The sequence below is a fragment of the Rosa chinensis genome, chromosome 2 (genome assembly GCF_002994745.2).
Source record: "Rosa chinensis cultivar Old Blush chromosome 2, RchiOBHm-V2, whole genome shotgun sequence".
NCBI lineage: Eukaryota > Viridiplantae > Streptophyta > Magnoliopsida > Rosales > Rosaceae > Rosa > Rosa chinensis.
This window is the reverse complement of record NC_037089.1, coordinates 35084658-35108603: the sequence shown is the minus strand read 5'-3', so window position 1 is coordinate 35108603 and position 23946 is coordinate 35084658. Positions and strand designations below refer to the sequence as shown.

At 42.4% G+C, this 23946-nt stretch overlaps 1 protein-coding gene across 1 annotated transcript; it reads left to right on the top strand.

Annotated features, from left to right (window-relative positions):
- The first annotated feature begins 22617 nt into the window (after positions 1 to 22617).
- On the top strand, positions 22618 to 23058 carry LOC112184201. Its single transcript, XM_024322472.1, has one exon. It carries the CDS (start codon positions 22618 to 22620, stop codon positions 23056 to 23058), a length of 441 nt encoding a protein of 146 aa, XP_024178240.1.
- Positions 23059 to 23946: the final 888 nt, after the last annotated feature.

The window sequence follows — 23946 nt, the reverse complement described above, 5'->3', positions numbered from 1 at the left end:
CCCACGTGGCCGACATGCAACGCCTACCCCATCGGGTACCAGAGGCTCAAATTTTCTACCCCATCGGGTATCGGAGCCAAGCCCTCTCTCTACCCCATTGGGTACCAGAGGCTCAAATTTTCTACCCCATCGGGTATCGGAGCCAAGCCCTCTCTCCACCCCGTTGGGTACCGGAGGCTCAAATTTTCTACCCCATCGGGTATCGGAGCCAAGCCCTCTCTCCACTGGGTACCGGAGGCTCAAACTTTTCTACCCCATCGGGTATCGGAGCCAAGCCCTCTCTCCACCCCGTTGGGTACCGGAGGCTCAAACTTTTCTACCCCATCGGGTATCGGAGCCAAGCCCTCTCTCCACCCCGTTGGGTACCGGAGGCTCAAACTTTTCTACCCCATCGGGTATCGGAGCCAAGCCCTCTCTCCACCCCGTTGGGTACCGGAGGCTCAAACTTTTCTACCCCATCGGGTATCGGAGCCAAGCCCTCTCTCCACCCCGTTGGGTACCGGAGGCTCAAAATTTTCTACCCCATCGGGTATCGGAGCCAAGCCCTCTCTACACCCCATTGGGTACCGGAGGCTCAAAATTTTCTAGCCCATCGGGTATCGGAGCCAAGCCCTCTCTCCACCCTATTGGGTAACGGAGGCTCAAATTTTCTACCCCATCGGGTATCGGAGCCAAGCCCTCTCTCCACCCCATTGGGTACTGGAGGCTCAAATTTTCTACCCCATCGGGTATCGGAGCCAAGCTCTCTCTCCACCCCACTAGGTACCGGAGGCGCAAATTTTCTACCCCATCAGGTATCGGAGCCAAGCCCTCTCTCTACCCCATTGGGTACCAGAGGCTCAAAATTTTCTACCCCATCGGGTATCGGAGGCTCAAATTTTCTACCCCATCGGGTATCGGAGCCAGGCTCTCTCTTTACCCCATAGGGTACCGGAGGCTCAAATTCTCCATCCCATCCAGTCCCAGGGACAACTTCATTATCCCAAGAAAGTGGCTTACCTACAGCGTCGCCCGCTCAAGATTTCTCTTCTAAGGGAACTTGGGGGACTACCTATAGGCACACTAGTGCCAAACCTTGAGACTAAAAATCAATAAGTCCCCACCCAAGAAACATCTTGAACGGGAGCTTGGGGGACTTGTACATACTAGGGAGTCTCAACTAGGTTAAGCACTAGCCCCTGAGCACCATCGGTACTCCCAGGTACTACGCCATGGGCCGGGTTCACACCCCACCATGGCGGGCTTCACATAAGATGCCACCCCGGGCACCCAGGGCCCGGGGCAAGGCCAGCACAGCCCATCTATTTTTACAAATACAAGACTGATATGGCATCAGAAGAACCTGTGTCCCACATCGAGGATAGGGGAGACTCCCTTCCCACGCTTGAATATAAAGATTATAGCACAACCACCTTTGACAGGTAATAACTCCTTTTATCCACTATTTATTCTACACAGCTATTAGTTTCTCACGGCATCAGAGAGGTATAAACCGTCCGGTATGGTTTATCCCTCTAACGTTGTGTCCCTGATACAGGATCTAGGAGCCGATCGGTGCCCCAGACGGTATAGCATTCTGTGTGAGGTTCCCGGAGAAAGCCACCAGAAACACCTATCAACTCTTTACAGAAACATATACTGCTGCTGAACGAGAGGTTCAGTGCAGCTCAACTTGTTATAAGTGCCCATTTTGCCACAACGGCCACAACGAATAAGCTTCTTTTCAACCTCTCCAACCGACTTGAACCGATTCACCCTAAGCCTCCCGGGTGGCTTCTTCGCAAGGGGAGGTAATATACATTCAGTAGCAGATTCAGAAGAAGACATATCAACATTGGTTATCGGCCCAATAGGAAAACTGTAGCTCTTCTTGAACATATCAACACGAAAGTACTTATCAATATAATGACATTTTCAGAGGCAGCTTGTATTGCAGCAAGGCCGTGAGGACAAGGAAAACAATTGATCTGCCATTTCACACATGAACATGAATGGTCAGAAATGTTGACTACATAGGAAAAGTAGGATCAAACCTCGTAAACTCTAGGGCTAGAATAATGGACACTGAAACGACGAGATTTCTCCATCTGCACCTTCAACCTTTCCTCCATTTTGGGAGTTAGTTTTGTGGTCCAACGTTGTGCCTCATCCCTCCTCTCCCCCATCTACTCCATTTTTTTTATTCTTGTCTGGTCCGCCATACAATAGACCGACATCAAAATCTCAATTGCAATCCAAGAGTTAAATGATTCAGCAATCCCATTAGCCATAATTCCATATTGGCAGCTAGTATAAAATTCACTGCACCAATTTTCCACATGGATTTCAGCAAGAAAAGGGTCAATAATATCACCACCACCAACTGCTCTAAGCAACCGCAAATTGAAATGGTATTCCTTCTCAGTGGAGGAATATGCAACCTTAAAAAACTTCTGCTTAACATCTTCTATCAAGACAGAATTACCTTTAACCCTATATTTACCGGCAAGGTTCGCCACCAAATGCTTGTAACAAAACATATGAGGATTACCAGCAAATACCTTATCGAAAGCACTCAACAAACCAGTACCCCGATCACTTGAGGTTCAAGCAAAGTTTTCAAATGCTTGAAAAAGAATGTCCAATTTGCATCTATCTCAAACTCACAAAAACATATGGCTAGAGGGTAGAAACCTGCATAAACTAGATCACAGAAAAATCAGTCTACTGGGGGCCAATAATGTTTTTATTGCAGAGCAGTAAACTATCGCAGCGTAGCATTGCACAGAAAAAAATGATATAAAAAAGGGTTAAATACTATTTACTCCTTGAACTTTGAGGGAAAAAACAGTTTAGTCTCTGCATTTTCAATTTCACACGTTTACTCCCTCATCTCTCAATTTTGAATCAATAGGTCTATTCTGTAAAAAAACTCTATCAAAATGTCTATTATACCCTCAGTTCATCTTTTTTCTTTTTCTAAATTTATTTTTTTTAATTCTTTTTTTTCCTTTTCTATTTATCTTTTCTTCTTCCACCTCTCTTATCCTTCAACACCAAAATTTCTAAAGCGACCAAATCAATGTGAAACACAAAACCTCTCTTCATCTGCTCAATCAAAAAAAAGAAAAGAAAAAAACAAAACAAAAGAGAAAAAAATCTTTAAAAAAAAAAAAAATTAATTAAAAAATTTGAGGGTAGAATAGACATTTTTGGTTGGAGAATAACAAATTGGACCTATTGGTCCAAAATTGAGAGATGAGGGAGTAAACGTGTGAAATTGAAAAGGCAGGTACTGAACTGTTTTTTCCCTGAAGTTCAGGGAGTAAACAGTATTTAACCCTATAAAAAACAATGAAAGAAACTAAAACAAGAAATATTAATCACACAGATGAAGAAACTATAACAAAAGCCAATATTACTGGGGGCCAATAGTAAAATTATGGGGGGGGGGCAATAAACTATACCGCTACCTTGATTTCCATTCCTTCCAGTTGTAGAAAGAATCTGACCCTTGTAAATGCTTTTACCAAATGTTCAATCAACATACAACACAGGCAAACATAATTGGAAGCCTGCACAACCTCCGTAAGCTACGAAAAGCCTCTGAAAACTATTAGTAGATGGGTCAACTTCCAACACAAAAGAAGAGCTCGGGTTACTCTGCAAAACAACTTCCTTATACCAAGATAACTTGCTGAACGAGTCTGCATCGGAACCATAAATCACTTCCTTAGGCCTATGCTTTGCTTTCAAGGCAACCTTGTAGGAAATATCAAACCCATATGTTGATTTGAACTTGCTCATAATCTCCCTTGGCTTCAATGAAAGATTATAGTTAACATCAGCAGCAATGCAAGTCTTGACAACCTTGCCCCTTGCAAGTGTGAATATTATTCAACTCTATTATATAAAGGCAGCCATTGGCAGATGATGAAAGGGCGCGAAGATGGCAATCACAACCTTCGGTTCCAACATTTGCACAGACTGCATGAATACAGTCCAAATCATTTCTCAGGAATACAAACTCGAAACCAACTGCAACTGCATACTTCCTGAGCTTCTCACGGAGCTCGGCAGCACCATGAAACTTATCCCCAACATGATGAATATAAGAACACCACTCATCAGACAAATACGTCTTGTGAACTTCAGTCCTGAATGCATCATCCAAATAATCATCTTCATTAATAACTTCAGAACAACTATCCACTGAACAAGTTTTGCTGCAACTTCCCCCAATCTTGAAAACTAAAATATCGACACACTCTAACCTATGAATTCTAGCAGAGTAAAACAGCATCTAGAAATCACGATTGTTACAAAGAAAACAAACTTCATAACTAGGAACTGAATACTGAAGCTCAATAATATTACTCGGCAAAAACTGGAATGTACGGAAAATGTCTTCAAACAACTCAGAGTAGCTCATACATTGATTCAAAGGAATCATATAACCTTTGCCAGAGTAAAGGCACATACCAACCAAAGGATCAGCCATAATCTTGCGAAAAAACACAGGAGAACGAATCTATTATTAACCCTAAAACACATATTAGTGCCCCCCAATAAACCGATTAGTGCCCCCCAATGATTTAATCAAAACTACCAAAACACATTAGAAGCAGTACCAAATTACTTTTAATACAATGAAAACGATAACTAGGGGACAATTACAGCGACTTAATAACACATAAAAAACATTACTGCCCCCCAATACACAGACTATTGGTCCCCAATAATATAGTCAAAAGTACAAAAACACTATGGAAAATGTAATAAATTACTATGCACCCAAATAAAAAGATCAGTAAACAACAATTATAGAGACTAAATATCATTTAACACACATTATTGGCCCCCAATAGAAATATTATTGCCTCCCAATAATATAATCAGAACTACAACAACACTTCAGAAACTGCTCAAACCCAAATCCAAGCATGAATTCACCAAAAAAAAAAACACGAAGTTAATATAGAAATTCAAAACTAATACAATGCACTCAAAAACACTTGGAAATTCAAATCAAAGCTGCAAAAACAATTCAAAACCAAAACAAACATAACACGAAGTTCGAAAATAATACAACAATTCGTACACAAAAAGACCTAAAATCAAACAGATTAAATCGAGCTAATTAAAAGTCAAACAGATTAGATAGAGCTAAAGAAAAAAAAGCAAACCTCAATGGAGGAACACAAAGAGCATCTCGATCTCGCTCCATGTGAAAATCGCAGCAGATCTTCTCTCTCTAGGAATCGCAAGTCTTCTACCACCAGCTCTAAATACAAATCGGAGAGCTTCACACACTGAAATCGTTGGAGAGCTTCACACACTGGAACCAGGGAGCTTATCTCTCTTGTCTCTAGAAATCTAGGCTCCTCTCTCTTTCTCTCTCTAAAATGGTAGAGCTCTACTCTAAAAAACCAGGGAGCTTCTCTCTCTACAATTCCAGCCGATCCTCTCTCTCTCTCTAAAATTGGAGAGCTTCGCTCCCTAAATCACGTTTCTGTTACAATTTGAAAGCGTTTCAGTTATAGAGGGGCAAAAGGGTCAGAAATATTGAATAAAACAGGCACGTGTTGAAAAGGTTGGGTAATTGGGGTTTAAAAATGAAAACTATTGATTAAGTGGGCAATCCCTTAGAGTGTTTGGGTAAGTGGGGTTAAATAACCCAAAAATTGGGTAAATGATCATTTCCCCTTATTTATGGGCTAGGTAGTTTCATCACGTCTGGATCACCCGTTTAATAAATAGAAACCTATTGAGTTTGTATTTTGACATGATTAATAAATGATTTGAGTTTGGATTTGTCTACTGTTACACATTAATATGTTGGCACGATTATTCGTTCTACAAGAAACCCTATATATAATTTTTTTTTCTCTCGCCTCCAGTTTCTAGCAACTACCTGTCATATCTAACCCATGACTTCGATTGACTTTATCTCCACTAGCTACGCCGCCTCCTTGTCATAAGTTGAGGGCATGATGATACGGATTTAGGCAAAATCTGTGGATGTTCAGTTTTTATATTAAGGATTAAATTCTGCTTACTACCTTATACTTTCAAGGGTTCATCAGTTTAGTCCCTACACTTCTAATTTAATCAGAAAAGTCCTTGCACTCTCCAATTTCATCTAATCGTTCCAATCTATCATTATTCCGTCAATTTTTGCTGTTAAAATGCTAACGTAGTACATTCTCACAGGGAAACTTCCCAAACTACCCATCACTAGGCAGCCCACCGACGCGTTAGTGCTGTGAATGCAGATGGGTAGTTTGGAAATTTTCCCCGATAATTGACCAAGTGGTGACGGATTGGATTGATTTGATGAAATTAGAGAGTGCAAGGACTTTTATGATTAAATTAGAAGATTAAGGACTGAACTGATGAACCCTTGAAAGTATAGGGTAGTAAGCAGAATTTAGTCCTTATATTAATTAGCTCAATCCTTTCTTATGGGCAAACCTTTGACATGCAATCCAATTATCCGTTGGATTTCAGGCTTTATTTTCAGCATATTTGGGTTTTAGAGTTCAACAACGGCCGTGTGGTGTGTTCCTCTCTTTTCATTCGAAAATCGCAAGGGCAGAAACAAGGTCCTGCGTGGTAGTGCTTGGAGTTTCGAGAAAGCTCTACGTTACTTGATGATCAATCCAGATAAAAAACGAAAAATATGTATATGTTATGCTGATCGAGTCTGTACTTGGGGTGGGGTGGCTGTCACAAAAGTCTTAACAACATGTAGACATGCTTTGAGCTATTTGATCATGGAACTGTAATTGGTTCAATAACTACGTACCAATATTAATAAATTTTCATATAACGTACAGTAGGTGTAGTACACAGTATTGATCGTACTATGGTTATCATGATCATGAAACTGTGTATGTGTAGGTATGAGAAAAAGCTTGAAAATAGATATAGAGTAGGAACATGCAATTGCAAAGCTTCTCTTTAGATCAATCTCTCAATAATTTAAAGAACTTGTACATGTTAGAAATTAATTAAGATACCATCGATGAGGCCAAAGGCAATTCACTCTCATGAGATGCAAGGCTCTGATTGGTTAGTGACGAATTACTTCGCTTTGCAATGCCGCTTCCTGCTGGTTGTCCACCAAGACCACCACGAACATAACCATCTGATATCTTTAGATCCCCAGCAACCTCATTCGACACCGCCGTTTTAGATGTATTTGCAGCGTTAGTATTATTCTTTCCACGAACAGGACCACCTGTATTAACATTTGCAATTGTTGCAATGCCACTAGAATTAGAGTTCTTAATGCACACCCGAGTAATGATACGATATATGAACGTGAAGATCCAAAATAACCATGGAAGGCAAATCAATGCAACTCCAGTAATAGGAAGCCAAGACATGGTTGCTGGATCATGAGGAATGATTATATACGTACATCAAAAGGCATACGCCTCCGGCCATTATGGATATGAATAAAAAGCAAGTAACAAACCATATTAATGAAGCTCCGCTGCCATCTCCACCTCCACCTCCACCTCCACCACCACGTTGGTCCTCACATACAACCATTTCTCACTAGCTAGCTAGCTATATCTCTTTTGCTAGCCAAAAACGCATCTACATTGATCAAATATCATATGACTCCATGACCAACACATGCAAGGAAATTCATGGTGTCTTTTATCTTTCAAACTTTCATAGTTGGATTGATTTGTATGAGATCGATCAAGAAGCTTCAGCAATTAGGGATGTGAAGTCAAAGAATGTGGCATTAACAAGACAGCGGCCTGCAAATTGCCATGGGTTCTTGCATTGAGGCCAGATACCAATGGCGATTTCAGATGGTGGACATAATTAAACGTTGTTCACGTAAAATATGGTCTCTTTGTCAACCGAAATTCACACCTAAAAAGGATGAGAGAAAAAGAGGGAGAGAGAGAGCTGGAAGGAAAGATATATATATATATATATATATATATATATATATATATATATATTTATATCCAGAGCGGAGCTCCACTTTGAAATTAATGTGTGAAGTTCGCGTTTTGGGTCACTTTTCGGTCGCATATCCACATCTCGACCGTTTAGTTTTTAGGTATTAGTGTATAGATCATCTCTGCAAATTTTCAGCCAACTTGATGATCAATAATGCATTGATAACTGCTTAAAAGTTAGTACGGTTTAGGTTGACAGATTCAGTCAGTCCATTGGTTTAACGAGTTAGATACCTTAACGATAATCAATTTGGCTGAAAATGTGCAGAGATGATCTATACAGTAGCACCTAAAAACTGAATGGTCGGGATGTGGATATGCGACCTAAAAGTGACCCAAAACTCGAACTTCACATGTTAATTTCAAAACGGAACTCCGCTCTGAATAAAATATATATATATATATATATATAGAGAGAGAGAGAGAGGGCCCTTCCACTAAGGGATCCCTTTTTCTGTCTTTTATAAATGACCACTAAGACATTGATATTGATCTCCACATTAGGACCTAAAAACTGAACGGTTGAGATGCCAAATTCTGATCGAAAAGTTGGTCATATATATATATATATATATATATATATCTTATCCAGAGCGGAGGTCCGCTTTGAAATTACGGAGTGAACTTTGAGTTTTGGGTTACTTTTAGGTCGCATATCTACATCTCAACCGTTCAGTTTTTAGGTACTAGTGTATAGATTATCTTTGCAAATTTTCAGCTAAATTGATAATCGTTAAGGTATCTAACTCGCTTAAACCAATCGACGAACTGAATCTGTCCAACCTGAACCGTACTAGCTTTAAGGCAGTTATCAATGCCTTAACGGTCATCAATCTAGCTGGAAATTTGCAGAGATGATCTATACACTAGTACCTAAACACTGAATGGTCGAGACTTGAAGTTCACTCCATAATTTCAAACCAGAACTCCGCTCTAGATAATATATATATATATATATATATATATATATATATATATATCAATGTCTTAACAATCATCAATATGACTGAAAATTTACAGAGATGATCTATACATTAGTACCTAAAAACTGAACTGTCGAGATGTGGATATGCGATCGAAAAGTGACGCTAAACTCTAAATGTGCACTTTAATTTCAAAGCGAAACCTCACTTTGGATAAGATATATATATATATATATATATATATATATATATATATAGCCCTTCTAGTGATAGATTCCTTTTTTTGGCCGTTTTAAGGGATTGCTCATTAGACCCACTTTTCGATAACATATTCACATCTTAACCTTTCAATTTTTAGGTATACATGAGTAGATCATCTCTGCAAATTTTCAGCCAAATGATAATCATTAAGGCATTCATTACTACGATTTACAATTATGAACACGAATGGTTCATGTTTGACAGATTTGGTTCGTCTATTAATTTAATCTAGTTCCATACCTTAACAATCATCAATTATGCTAAAAATTTGCAAAAATGATCTATACATTAAGACCTAAAAAATGAACGGTTGAGATGCCAAAATACAATCAAAAAGTGGGTCCTACAAGTTATATATAGAGGCTGGTTCTAGAGAAGACTCCTTACTTTAATCACTATTTTACACTAGTATGTGATCTAATTTAATAATCTCAATAGTTGATCCTATAGATTTTTATGCAAGAATTGTGTCTATAAAAAAATCAACCAAATTCATAATCATTTGATCATTCAAAATTGTGTATACAAATGTGGTTTGTTAGATAAAATTAAAATGAATATTGTGGTAATCAAATGATTAAACGTTTTTCAATTTGACTAATTTTTTGTATGATTCATATGTGTATATGTAACTAGAGGATGAATAGTTTAGATTGTTAAACTACAAGTTAAAAATAAAAACATCCAAACTTTTCAAGTTTAAAGAGATCCTCTCTAGATCATTCCTCTATATGGTGTGTGTGTGTGGAGAGAGAGAGAGAGAGAGGTATAGCTCATACTTTAATAGTTTACTATCCTCTTAAAGAGATCCTCTCTAGATCATTCCCCTAAAAAAAATTGATATGTGCTCTGCACATGTCAATTTTTTTTGGTCACAAAAAATAAAATGAAAAAAAATCAAAACAGATAACCATGAGCATATTATGAGGTTATGCGGAAATTTCTCCGATTTTGCTGGGTGATGTTGTAATTTTTATTAATTTCTTTAAATTAATTTACTATCTTATCCTCATTTATAAATTTATTTCATCAAATCGATCCAATCCGTCACTATTTCGTTAATTTTTGCTGTTAAAATGCTGATGTGGGACCTTTTCACAGGGAAAATTCCTAAACTACCCATCGCTAGGCAGCCCGCCAACGCGTTAGTGTTGTGAATGCAGATGGGCAGTTTGGAAATTTTCCCCGAAAATTGACGGAGTGGTGACTAATTGGATCGATTTGATGAAATTGGAGAGTGCAAAGACTTTTCTAATTAAATTAGAAGTGTAGGGACTGAACTGATGAACCCTTAAAAGCATAGGGTAGTAAGCAGAATTTAGTCCAAAAATTTATGACACAACATATTATCATGTGAGGGCATTTAGAAAAATTCATAAATCTAAACAATGTTTAGAGGAATTGGCATAATATAATAGATTATAAATACTAGCCAATTAATTAGAACTTTGCCCTTTGTTTTATACTTGGTTGCGGCTATTGCCACCCTACTAACTAATTTCTTCACCTTACAAGTTTTTGATTTATTGAAAAACTATACCTTAATATAAAATTACAATAAAGGACAATTTCTTATTAAGGATTACAATTTTTTTAGGAAAAATGTCCATTTACCCAAATTAACACTCACCCCACTTACCCAAACATCTTATGAGATTGCTCACTTACACAATAATTTACATGTCTTTTCCCCTAATACTCAATTAAGTATTATTCTATTTAGTTTTAGGATAATTTTGCCCTCTCCCTCTTTGTCACATAGAGAGAGAGAGAGAGTCATCGGAGACTTCGCCGGAGTCCAGTGACCGGCTGCCGGACTATGATTGGATTCCAGCAATTGGTCATCGGAATCCGGCGTCCGATTTTATTGCTCCCCAATAATCTTTTTACTGCCATCAGCAATCCGCAATAATAAGATTATTGCCTTCCTATAATCGTTTATTGCCTCCCAATAATCTTATTATTGCCCAACCAAATCATAATAAACAAAACAATAACTACTAGCAAACTTTCCTTCCATTCTCAGAGCTCACAGTTTACCAAAAAAAAAAAAAATTTGACCACCCAGAAAATGCTCTGGGCACCAAATCGGAGCAAACCATGAAGCTTTCGGCTCGGAAGAGGACCATCATGGCAGCTCATCGTCTCCCACTCCCCCCGGCCACGACTTCCTCTCTACCAATCCTTCCAACTGCCACCTCCTCCTCGTTGCCAGCGACCGCCAAGGCCGCATCGCCCTCCTCGACCTCCGCCACAAGTCCCCATCCTCTGGTTCAACGCCGACACCAACAACAGCTCCCACCTTGTAGGCCCGACCCGAGTCCTACCTCCTAGCTGCTATCTCCAGATTCTCCTCCCTCTTCCTCTATGACCCCAACACATCATCCAAATCCAATTACGAGATCGAGAAGTAGCCGAGTTCATTGCACGAGACGAAAACGATGACTGCGACGAAGTCGCAGATGATGGAGGCCTAGGGCTTGACGATGGAGTAGCCGGCGGTGATGGCCGAGAAGACGCCAAGGAGGCTGTTGCCAGATCGACAAAGGTGGTCTGGGTGAGGAGGCGGATTTATGAGAGAGAGAGAGAGAGAGAGAGAGAGAGAGAGAGAGAGAGAGAGGTGCTATGTAATTCCTTAATTTTTTAGGGTTAAAATTGTCTTTTGGTCTTTAAATGGGTAAGTGGGAACAATAATCTCTTGATGGGGTAAATGGGTTCATGTTGCCCAAATTTGGGCATTTGGTCAAGATCCCTTTTTTTTAATCACACCCTACAAAACATGTACTTAAACTTCATTTTTAATCTTTTCATTCATCGTTAAACTCTAATTCTTTATTTCTTAGCATTCATCATCTTCAATCATTCTCTACCTTGTTAGAAATCCAATGCACACCGAAGCCAAGTGATCCAACAAGAAAAGTTGTTGTTACACTCTTTATGCTTTTATATAACGTTGCACCTACAAAATGAAATATAACAAATTGGGCATTTTAATATTTTAAATTGATGCATAGAAAGTATGTTGTGGGAGTGGTGAAATTCTGTTGGGCCCGCAATTAAGGTGATTAACAGTGTAAATAAATGCAGCTATCAAAGCAGAAATAATGGCGGCTTGTTCCCCAAGTAAGTCATCGCCTATATAAAGGAGGCTCGACGTCTAGGTAATCCATCAAATTCCAATTATCTCTACTCCACTACTAAGAAACGTACTGACTTAGGCATCAGAGGGTTTTCTGCAGGTACCCCCTTCTCCTCGAGCCAACAGTCACACTTCGAGTCAACGCTCGAGGGAAGCTTCTAAATCATTCCCGGTCAGCTCCTGCTCCTGTCCGCATTCATTGGTGAGTCAAACTCCTCTACGAAATTTTTCGACACCAACATATGTTAAACAAGATATGCCTTGGGACATCTTTTTTATTAGAAACATACTGTTATTAAGGACTGTTACAAAACTAGTCCTCTACGCCCTCTATTTGCACAAGGATGAAGAGAGAGCCTCCCTCTCGACCCTAGAAACCCTAGCTAGATCTGAGAACTGTATCGTGGTTCTTTGATTCTGATCTCTGGATTCTCACAACGCCCTTCGTTACTCCATGCAGCGATTCAAAATCCTAACGTGGAATTGTCATGGCCTTAATAACATAGAGACACAAGATGCTTTTGTCAATATTGTTCAATAACAAAACCCTAGCATTGTTTTCCTATCTGAAACCCTAGCCACACCAGACTTACTAAATGAGGTTCTTCGTCGCATAGGGTTTGATGGGGTTCTCTGTGCTCCAAGAGATGATGATTGTCGTGGTCTGGGACTCTTTTGGCGGAATGAGATTCCGGTGCGTCTCTGAAATTATTCTGCAAATCATATCGATGCAGAAGTAGGTGCCAACGGTTCTGAAGGTGTACTTCGATTCACAGGGATCTATGGGGTGGCTACAACTTCTAACAAGAATATTATGTGGAATCTGCTTAGAACCCTAGCAGCACAGATCAATCTTCCTTGGTTAGTCACTGGTGATTTTAATGAAATCTTGTGTCTGGCTAACAAGTCTGGTGGTCCGGCGAGGTGCGTAGCCCAGATGACGAGGTTTTGTCAAGCCCTGGTTGATTGTGAACTGATGAACATGGGTTTTGTTGGTTCTTGCTTTACCTGGGCTAATCAATTTGCAAAGGAAAGACTTGACAGAGCTTGTCAGAATGTACTTTGGAGGGAGATGTACCCTTTCTCCCACATTATCACTCTACCTCTAAGTAGGTCCGATCACTGTCCACTACTTATCGAGGTTAATCCTAAGTTACCTTCATTTCGTCGTGCTCCCAGATGTTTTCGCTTTGAAGATATGTGATTACACCATTCGAACTGTGGTAATACTGTGCAACAAGGTTGGATGTTGCCATCTACTGGGGATTCCATGCTTCAGGTCAGCAGAAAGATTAAACACACGGGAAACCTATGAGTTGGAATGAAGGAGTGTTTCAGCAAAGGCAGGTTGAGATGCGACTAATTCAAGGTAAGTTGGATGATTTGATGAAGAAAGACCATCAGGATTCACATTTTGCTAAGCAAAAAGCGTTGTGGTTTAGACTAAATGAGATGCTTTCCATGAATGAGACTTATTGGAGGCAGCGTTCTAAAGTTCAATGGCTCCGAGAGGGAGATCGCAATACTGCCTTATTTCATAGGAGAGCGTCGAATAGAAGAAGTTGTAACCGTGTGAAGGGTTTGATGTCTGAGGATGGACAATGGATTAGTGAATCGGATGGAGTGGCTAATATTTTAATCCAGTATTATAAATCTATTTTTCAGTCTGAACAATCTGATCCTTTGGCTACATAAATAATACTTGATTGTATACAACCTCGAGTTATGGATAGTATGAATGATGAGCTCTTGACTTCCTACTCTGATGAAGAAATCAAACGAGCCTTATTTCAAATGCATCCCTCAAAATCTCCGCGACCGGACGGTATGTCTCCTTGTTTCTTTAAGAAGTTTTGGAATGTTGTAGAGCTAGTTATGTGCAGGGCAGTACGAGAGGTGCTCAGTACATGACATATTTCTCAAGAATCAAACTTTACCCATTTGACTCTGATTTCGAAAATAAAAGAGCCAAAGTTAGCTTCAGATTTAAGGCCCATTGCTTTATGCAATGTGGTCTATAAGATAGCCTCTAAGGTTTTGGCTAACAGGTTGAAAAGGATACTCCCTGACATAATTTCTCCTCAACAAAGTGCTTTTGTCCCAGGACGACTTATCTCTGACAATACCCTAGTGGCTACTGGGGTAGCACATTTTATGAAGAAACTTCGAAGACAGGTAGACGACTTTTTCTCATTGAAGTTGGATATCCCTAAGGCATATGACAGGCTTGAGTGGAATTACTTGGAGGTTATTCTTGTGAAGCTTGGTTTCTGTAGAACATGGGTGGATGTGATCTTAGCAACTGTTAAGTCTGTAAGCTACTCCATTCTAATTAATGGCTCTCCTACTGGTTTTATATTCCAACAAGCTAGGGGTATCAGACAATGGGATCCTTTATCCCCTTACCTCTTTATCCTCTGTGTTGAGGGTCTCTCTGCTTTGATTTCTTCTCCTGTCCAGAATAGGAGCATCATAGGAGTTACTATGTCACCTTCTGCTCCAACTATACATCATCTGTTGTTTGCAAATGACAGCTTTCTGTTTGGGGAAGCTTCAGTTCAAGAATGTCAAGCCTATAATAATATTCTTTCTATCTACGCTAGGGCTTCAAGTCAAAAGATGAATCTGGATAAATCTAGCGTGGTTTTTAGTGGTAATGTGGGATTGCATACTAGGAATCAATTAGCCTCAGTTCTTGGTGTCAAATGTGTTAAGTAGCATGGTCTGTACTTGGGACTTCCTATCCATGTTAGACATAACAGAACAACCATTTTTTGCTTATTTGAGGAGCAGCTCACTAAGAAACTGATTAGTTGGAGATCAAAAATTCTAAGTGCAGGAGGTAAAGAACTTCTCATTAAAGTTGTTGCTCAGGCTTTACCTAATTATCTTATGAATTGTTATTTGCTTCCCAAATCTTTTTGTGATGATCTTCAGAAGCTTTGCTCTCAATTCATTTGGGGAAGAACTGATGAAAAAAAGAAGATACATTGGAGGTCTTAGGAAAGAATGTGTCTTCCCAAGGAACAGGGTGGTTTGGGTTTTAAACATCTGTTTGCCTATAATCTAGCCATGCTGTCAAAATAAAGGTGGCAACTTTTATCTCATCTTGATTCAATTGTAGCTCAGGTTTTCAAAGCCATCTACTATCCTAATTGGTCTTTCCTTACCGCTGATAGGAGTAGCATAATGGGGGCTAGACCAATACTTCAAGCCAGCTTATTTTGGAGAATTGGTAATGGTTCTTCTGTGAAGATTTAGGATGATGAGCGGATTCCAAATATTGCAGCTTACTCACTAGCTAGACCGCTTGATACTGTGTTTGAGACAATTTAAGACTTGTTGGATATGAGTTCTTGGTCTTGGGACACTATTGCAGTTCATGCTTGTTTTGACAATGATGTAGCTACAAGTGTTCTTTTTATTCCCTTCAGTAGACGCTTTGCATCTGACAGGGTTGCATGGAAGCTCGACAAGAAAGGTTTGTTCTCGGTTAAGTCAGCGTACACAGTTGCCCCGAATTTTGCCATTGGTAATATCTTTGCTTCTTCATCAATAGGGAACCCTTATGCCCCACTATGGAAGGCTCTGTGGAAAGCTAAGGTTCCAAACAAGGTGGCTATTTTTGGTTGGCGAGCAGCTCATAATCTTCTTCCCACTAGGGTGGCTCTGACTTTAAAGGGCTACACGGGTGTTAATGTCTAAAGTTCAGCGGTAGCTGTACTTTGGTTAATGTTGATCTGATGGGCAAACTACTACTTGTGATATGGTCGAGACTACTGCCATTTGTCAAGTAAAATACAAAGAGGCGTCAAAGGGAGACAGCGCTGGGCGGTATTCTCTTCTCCGATGCCTAAGTTAGTCAATGTATTTGTGTTGACAATGTAACAGTAGGTAAGTAGTAAATGAGTAATTAATGAGAAGAGATGAGAGAACATTTTATAGGTTGGGAAGAGGCTGATCTCTTCCTTGTTTTCGATGTGGGACTGATATGCTTCAGTTCCCAGCTTCTGGAGCTTCTGATGCTATCTTGACGCAGCACATGGCGGCGCGTCAACGGTGATCTGGGGGTGAGCCGGGGCTCAGGCGGTAGCCTGCTTGGCTGTGTTTCCGTAGGTCACACAGTTAGTGGTAGTTGGTATCGCTGGCGGTAGCATGGGCGTGGCTCATTCTAGCTACTTATGCTTGGCAAATGCTCATGTAAGTACAAGTCCCCCAAGTCCCCAGTCAAGGAGGGCAATCTTGGTTGGGGAGTTGCCTAGTGGTTTGAAGCGTTACTTCTGCTAGACTTGCAAGGGCATAATTAGCGTCAGTGCGTTGTCAACCATGGACTTACTGAGAAAATGCTTTATACCCTTTTGGGTGGGCCCCTGCTCGGCCTCCCAGGGAGTCCCCCACTCCCCAGCTAAGATAGACCTTTGTTTGGTCGGTATATTATTTGTTGAGGGGAGCTGAGTGGAGCAGAGGGTGTTAGGTAGCGAGCCCAATCTTTGATACCCGAGTGGCGAGGGTCAACATACCTGATCAAGGCTGTCGTACTAGTGACCAGTCCCCCTGTCCCGTAGGGACGTAGCTTCTATGATGCCATGTGGCTTTCGTCATAGGTTTGACTGTAAAGCCGCGTGGCGGTCGCTTTCAGAATGAGGCATCACCTCAGGAATTGTCGTTGGCGGAAGTCCCTCCGCTGATAGTAAGAGGCAAGAATTATCACAGGGACCTTGCTAGTTGCCTTTCAGCGGACTGTCTTGCTTGCGGTAAGGAAAAGTTCCAATAGCGGAGTTGAGCCTAGCCGAGACTCTCGCTTGCAAGAAGAGAATGGAGAAGTTCTGCTAGCGGCGTTGCACTTAGCGGAGACTCTCACTTGCAAGCAGAAAAGGGAGAAGTTCCACTAGCAGTGTTGCGCTTAGCGGAGACTCTCGCTTGCAAGAAGAGAAGGGAGAAGTTGCCCTAGCGGTGTTGCGCTTAGCGGAGACTCTCGCTTGCAAGAAGAGAAGAGAGAAGTTCCACTAGCGGTGTTACGCTTAGCGGAGACTCTCGCTTGCAAGAAGAGAAGGGAGAAGTTGCCCTAGCGGTGTTACGCTTAGCGGAGACTCTCGCTTGCAAGAAGAGAAGGGAAAAGTTCTGCTAGCGGTGTTGCGCTTAGCGGAGACTCTCACTTGCAAGAAGAAAAAGGAGAAATTTTGCTAGTGGTGTTGCGCTTAGCGGAAACTCTGGCTTACAAGAAGAGAAGGGAGAAGTTCCGCTAGTGGTGTGGCGCTTTGCGGAGACTCTGGCTTGCAAGAAGAAAAGTGAGAAGTTCAGCTACCGGTGTTGCACTTAGCGGAGACTCTCACTTGCAAGAAGAGAAGGGAGAAGTTCCGCTAATGGTGTTGCTCTTAGTGGAGACTCTCGCTTGCAAGAAGAGATGTGAGAAGTTCCGCTAGCGGTGTTGCACTTAGTAGAGACTCTCGCTTGACGGTTGGTATACCTGCTTTGTGGACGGTTACTTTGGATAGACGCTTCATTTGATGACACTGGACACGTGGTCATCGTTCATTGGGTTAGCGTGTGGGATAACGTCTGCTCAGCATGCCCGCATCCTCGCCATTAATGCGAGTAATTATGGATTTTGTAAGTCTGAGTAAGTGTGATCGTGGGGCATGTGTATGGCAGTCGTGCGATGTCGTTTTATAGCGGACGGCCTAGATTTGTTTGATGTTGACATAAAAGAGAGGGAAACCGAGTGGTTCAACACTTTGCCTCTTGAACTAGTGTTGTCGTCTGCAAGCTTCACTCTGAGATCCGAGAAGAAGATTATGCGATTCCATGAAGTTATCGATCCGTGGGGGACGAAAACCTCTTGAAGCGAAGATGAACACCTTCGAGCACACCAGAGTTTCCATCTCTGAGGTTTGTAGCCTAACCCTCGTCCCTGTTTCATTGGATTTTTTGTTATTCATGTCAATTTTTGGTTTTGTGGTTTCAAAGTGGTTTCTGCCATTCCCTGGTGTACATAAGGGTCTAGAATTGTGTTTGGGGATGGGTTTTAAGGGTTTGACAGAGCGTTGAGGTTTCTTGCCTTGCTAGATGGTCGAATCTGGGTTTGAGTGTGGATGCGTTTTGTTCTTGTTTTGGCACTTTCTGGAATTTCTAGGTATATGGGTGTTCTTGATGCTCTTGGATGAAAATTGACGTAGGGATAGTTTAGATCTTGTGTGAACTGACTGGTTTGGGTTTTAGGGTTTGTGATGGCTAACGTCGTAGAGGTCTTGAGTAGTGAGGACTCAGGGTCTGATGTCTCGTTCATCTTGGCAGATAGGGTATTTATTGACTCATTGCGTCCTTCTGCCCATGCAGGAACCTCACTATCAGAACCGCTAGATATCGAGCCGCTATAGAAAATACCTTTGGAGGTAGCAATGGGTCGTACCAGGCGTGCAGAGAGCTCTAGGGCGGGGGAGGAAGCTGCTGCCTGTAATAGGCTTGAAGAGCTGTTAGCAAGCAATAGCACCGCTAGCGGTTCCACTGACCGGGGGATGGGGGGATGGCAGTGAAGAGATAGAGTCTGCTTGGGTTCTAGGTGATGGCACCGCAGTTAATGAGGCGGGAGGGCCGATGACTGTGGCCGCCTTCAATGGTCTGAAGCGGGTGTTTCGCCTGCCTGGAGTGGTGAAGTTGTGTCAGCCAACCGCTGATGAGAAGGCCTCCATTCTGCCAGTGGGGTACACTGCCGTGCATGAGGCAATCTTCGGCCAGGGGTGACGTTTCCCCTTCTACCAAATCTGCAAATTTTAGTTTGTGAGTTGGTATCGCCTTTGGGCAAGTATGCCCTAACATGTGGCGGTTGCTCATGGCACTTAACTTGCTATGGCGCTTATCTGGTTGCGAGGGTCCAACTGTGGAGGAGGTGCTGCATTTCTACGAGTTGGTATATATGAAGCGCCAAGACTGCAGCGGGAAGGTGAACTTGAGCCGTCGCCAGGGACGCCCAAGCTAATCGAGAATTTGAAGGATTCCATGTCTCCTTGGCAATGGACCTTCTGCGTTGCTACCACTGGATGGGAATATCAAGCGGAGGAGAATGTTGGGGAGCCGACATTCAGGATTAAGTCGGAGTTCCAACCTATCCGAGGTTGTCGCTAGGTTCCGCTAAATCTAGTTGCTAGCCTTGCTTGTATAAGATGCCGTTGTACCTTGTTCTCACCTTTATTTAGCTGTTTTTGTAGCGAGCCTGCGTTTCAACTGGACGCGCGAGGAAGAGTGTCTCGTCGCAAGGATTAAAGGCTGCTGGCAGAATCGCAACTTGCTAGATCTCTGCCTACTTACTGGGTAGGAGCTGCTGGTAGATCAATAGCTGACACGCGCCCTTGGTAAGTAACTCCCGCTGATGTGTGCCCTAGCTTAGTCTGTATCAGGCTAACCCGTTGTTTTTGTATAGATTCTCCGCCGGGTAATAAAGCAAGCTGTGATGCCTTTGCCAAATCTATGGATCGCGTGGAGATGAAAATTTTTTTGGAGGGTATGTATGCCGCTGGGCTGGCCGCTCAGAAAACCGTCATTGACCCTCAGACGCTGGCGGTGAGCCAATCTGAGACTCTTGTGGTGCTGCCAATGCCGCACCACTCTCATCTCGGCGCCGATGGTTTGCCTGTGGTTCAAGTGGGAACTGGCGCCGATCTTGCGGGGGGAGCGGGGTACAGGCTGCTGTCGAGAAGGTGAGGAAGAGAGTGCCCGCCAACCATCGTGGGCCCCAGCGGGACATAGAGGTGGCGGAGAGGGAAGCCGTTACTGCTGCTGTGATAAAGCCGCAGGTGATCTTGAGGCCTGTGACCACAGGTGCTACACGGGTGGCCCTACAGAGGAAGCGGCGACAGAATGACGTCGATGAAGAAGAGGAAGAAGGTGATGCGGAGACTATCGGGGCCCCAATGGGTGGGTGACCTCAATGGGTAGGACGACCTCAGTACCGTACATCATACAGAATGGTGTTTCCCCAGTGGCGGAAGTTGGGGTAGTCCTGATGGCCCACAGAACTTCCGGGAGTTTCTCTGCCCATAAACCCTTGGCGTTGTCGAGTTTCTTTTTCAGCAGCTTCTTGATTATCGTGTTTTAAAATTGCTGCTTCGACTTGGCCGTTGGTTTGGGGGTGAGCAAGAGATGCAAAACTCATCTTGATGCCCAGGTTAGCAATGAAAGATATGAGTTCTTGGTTGTTGAACTGTGTGTCATTGTCTGTGATGATGGTGTGGTGACGAATGACTTCAATGTTTCCTCTGCGTCCTATTTGATGTTGAACAACTGACTTGTGTTGTGGTGTCTAGCAGCCAATAGGATGAACCGAGATAGGAAAGCACTTGATAGTGCATGGAATGAGTCAATGGATCCTGGCGGGCACTCAAAGAATCAACTCATTGCCTCGCTATCCAACGTTTAGCTGAATAAGTGGCAGAGGGTGGCGTCATCGAACCCCTTATTGTTGGTGACTTTTTTTAAGGTGTCCATATGGACAAAGGGGTCAGTCATGCCGCCGTAATGTGACATCTTTGGTGTCTTTGCATGTGCCGGGCGGATGGTATGCAGGATCCTAGTGGTGAATGGTCCTAGCTTGGACGCAAAGAGTGGATTTGGCGTTGGAGCCGGGGTGCCTGCCTCCGTCCAGATTAGCCTTTGCTCTAGTTGTTGCATCCTTTCCAGGATTAGGGTTGTTGCGTCACCAGTGGGGCCCGCCTGGAAGTTCAGCTGGGCTAGTTCCTGCCTGGGGGCAGGTGGATTTCCCTCATTTCTAGCCCTGATTGCCGAGCGGATGGTGTGTGGTTGTGACTTCGCCTCCTGCTCCAACATTAGTCGGGGGCGGGAGAGGTGGGCCCATTTCCAATAGCTCTGGTGGGTTTAGCGGTACTAGCATTTGTATGATTGGTACAGGTACCAATCCGCCTGTATTAGTTCGACTGCTTTTGGTGCCCCGCGATTGCTCGCTCTGCGTTGGGTACGCGTTTGCTTCCAGCGCCTTCTTCAGTTCGTCAAATCTTGACATCAGTATGGCCACCTACTTTTGGGCCTCGGCCTTTTCTCTGCGCTCCTGCTCGAGCTCTCTATTTGGCTTGTGGAGGTCCGCCAGTGCCAGCTCATACATAGCGGCAAGGTCCTGCACCAGTGGGCGATTGCCACTCGGCCTAGCCTCCACTATAGTTTGAGTCGGCGGGACCTGGGGAGTAATCTGGGGTTCCACGCTGGGGTTGATCGGTGTATTGAATAGTGCACGGTTAATGTTAATTGCTGGGTTAACGTTAGTCATTGGGTTGCTGGGATGGGGGTTGGTGGATTGATCGCCCTGCTCTTCAGCATTTGCCCCACTACCATTAGTCATGGTGGATGTTGTGGTGGGATGGCCTTTTGTTCAAGGATTCCTACAGATGGCACCAATGTTAATGTCTAAAGTTCAGCGGTAGCTGTACTTTGGTTAACGTTGATCCGATGGGCGGACCTCTACCTGTGATATGGTCGAGACTCCTGCCATATGTCAAGTAAAATACAAAGAGGCGTCAAAGGGAGACCGCGTTGGGCGGTCTTCTCTTCTCCGATGCTTAAATTAGTCAATGTATTTGTGTTGACAATGTAACAGTAGGTAAGTAGTAAATGCGTAATTAATGAGGAGAGATGAGAGAACCTTTTATAGGTTGGGAAGATGCTGACCTCTTCCTTGTTTACGATGTGGGACTGTTATGCTTCAGTTCCCAGTTTCTGGAGCTTCTGATGCTATCTTGGCGCAGCTCGTGGCGGCACTTTAGTGGTGATCTGGGGGTGAGCCGGGGCTCAGGCGGTAGCCTGCTTGGCTGTGTTTCCATAGGTCACACAGTTGTTCGTAGTTGGTACCGCTGGCGGGAGCATGAGGGTGGCTCATTCTAGCTAATTATGCTTGGTAAATGCTCATGTAACTACAACAGGTGAGGTGTAGTGCACCGTGTGTTCACAGGCAGCTGAGGCACTTGAACATTTGTTCTAAGATTTCCCTATTGCTCCTCCTATATTGAGTGCCCCACCATATTCTATTCAGCCATCGACTTTACCGTGGAAGGAATGGTTCCTGGAGAGGGCCAGCTCTTTATCCTCAATTCTTTTCGATAAGCTGCTCAGCCTCCTGTGGAATATTTGGCGAAATAGAAATGATGTGTTTTGGCGAAATCACTCACAAACTAGCTCAAGTCTGGTGGTCTCTTTTTTGGCTTGGTATGAGGAATATTTGCAAGCTAACTTGTCTAGGAGTTTGTCTCGGGGTAGACAGAGGCTAGTTAAAAAATGGACCCCTCTAGTTGGGGGCTCACTGAAACTAAACGTAGATGGTGCATTTATGCCTCATGTTCCATGTGGCGGCATTGGTGGTGTTCTCAAGAATTCTCAAGGGTTGTTTATTGCTGCTTTCTCTCACAGGGTGAACTTTGTTTGTTCTCCATTACACGCCGAGCTATTGACCTTAAAACATGGTTTGTTATTTCTGCAAGACATGCAAGTAACAGAAACTGTGGTTGAAAGCGACTACCTAATAGCAGTGGGGGATATTAACAATGAGGTGGAGGACCTATCTTCTCTTAGTGCTTTAATTACAGAGGTTAAAGATTTGGTTCGTTTTAGTAACGATGTCTGTATTAGGCATGCCTCTAGTCAGGCTAATACAGTATCTCATAGGCTTGCTAGTCATAGCTTTGATTCTAATGTTCATCATGAACGGTTTGTTAATGCTCCAGACTTAATTCTGGATACTCTCATGTACGATCTCCCTCGTACTCATTAATAAAATTCCTTTCTCTTCAAAAAAAAAACACAAGATATGCCTTGGGACTACTTAGTACTTAGTTACTCATGTATAGAAGATTCAAAAGCTACTACAACCGTCATAACTGCTCACATAGCATTTCCTCCAACACCTTCACACAAAGACCTAATATACTAATATAGTAACAAAGTGACACAATTGAAAGAGGCCAACCCTACTTTGAAAGCATGAAGAATCTTTTTGGGTTCAACAACTACTAAATTTCATGCCTTCACTAAAAACCTTCATCTCTTCAATATGAAACCTTGAAAATACTTGATGGAACGGGTATTGATGAAAGTGTTTTATTTCAATGAATATATCTATGGAATATATGATTCACAACACGGAAAATTGCTGACGCAGTGTAAACCTCTCCACTGAGGAAACTTCACTGCGTGGCTTTTAACGTAGCCAACACGAAGGAACAATCCAATATGAAATATCAGAGTTTACAGAATACAAGTAGTGTTGTTCATAACAAACACTTTCATTTAGCAACAAATGCTAACTTGTTTTACAACTGTTCTAACTCCTAAAACAACATTCTAGACAATTTATCTTCAACCTCCCTTGCTCTCAAATGAATCACTGATCTTGAGAATGAATGTGAGAGATTATACAATGGAAAACATGAAACAAGTAGAAAATTTTGTATACGAAAAAACCCCCGCTCTAACTTCAGTTTCGAAACCTTTTATAAGGGAGGAAACTCCGCCTTAATCAAATCTTTTCTTAATTAGCAAATAAGATAAATATGGAAAGATGTAAAACTGAAATCAACACTTCCTATTTAACCACCATGCATGACAAAAATCTTTAATGCAAATATATACCAAATCAATTTAATCGACATGTATATCAATT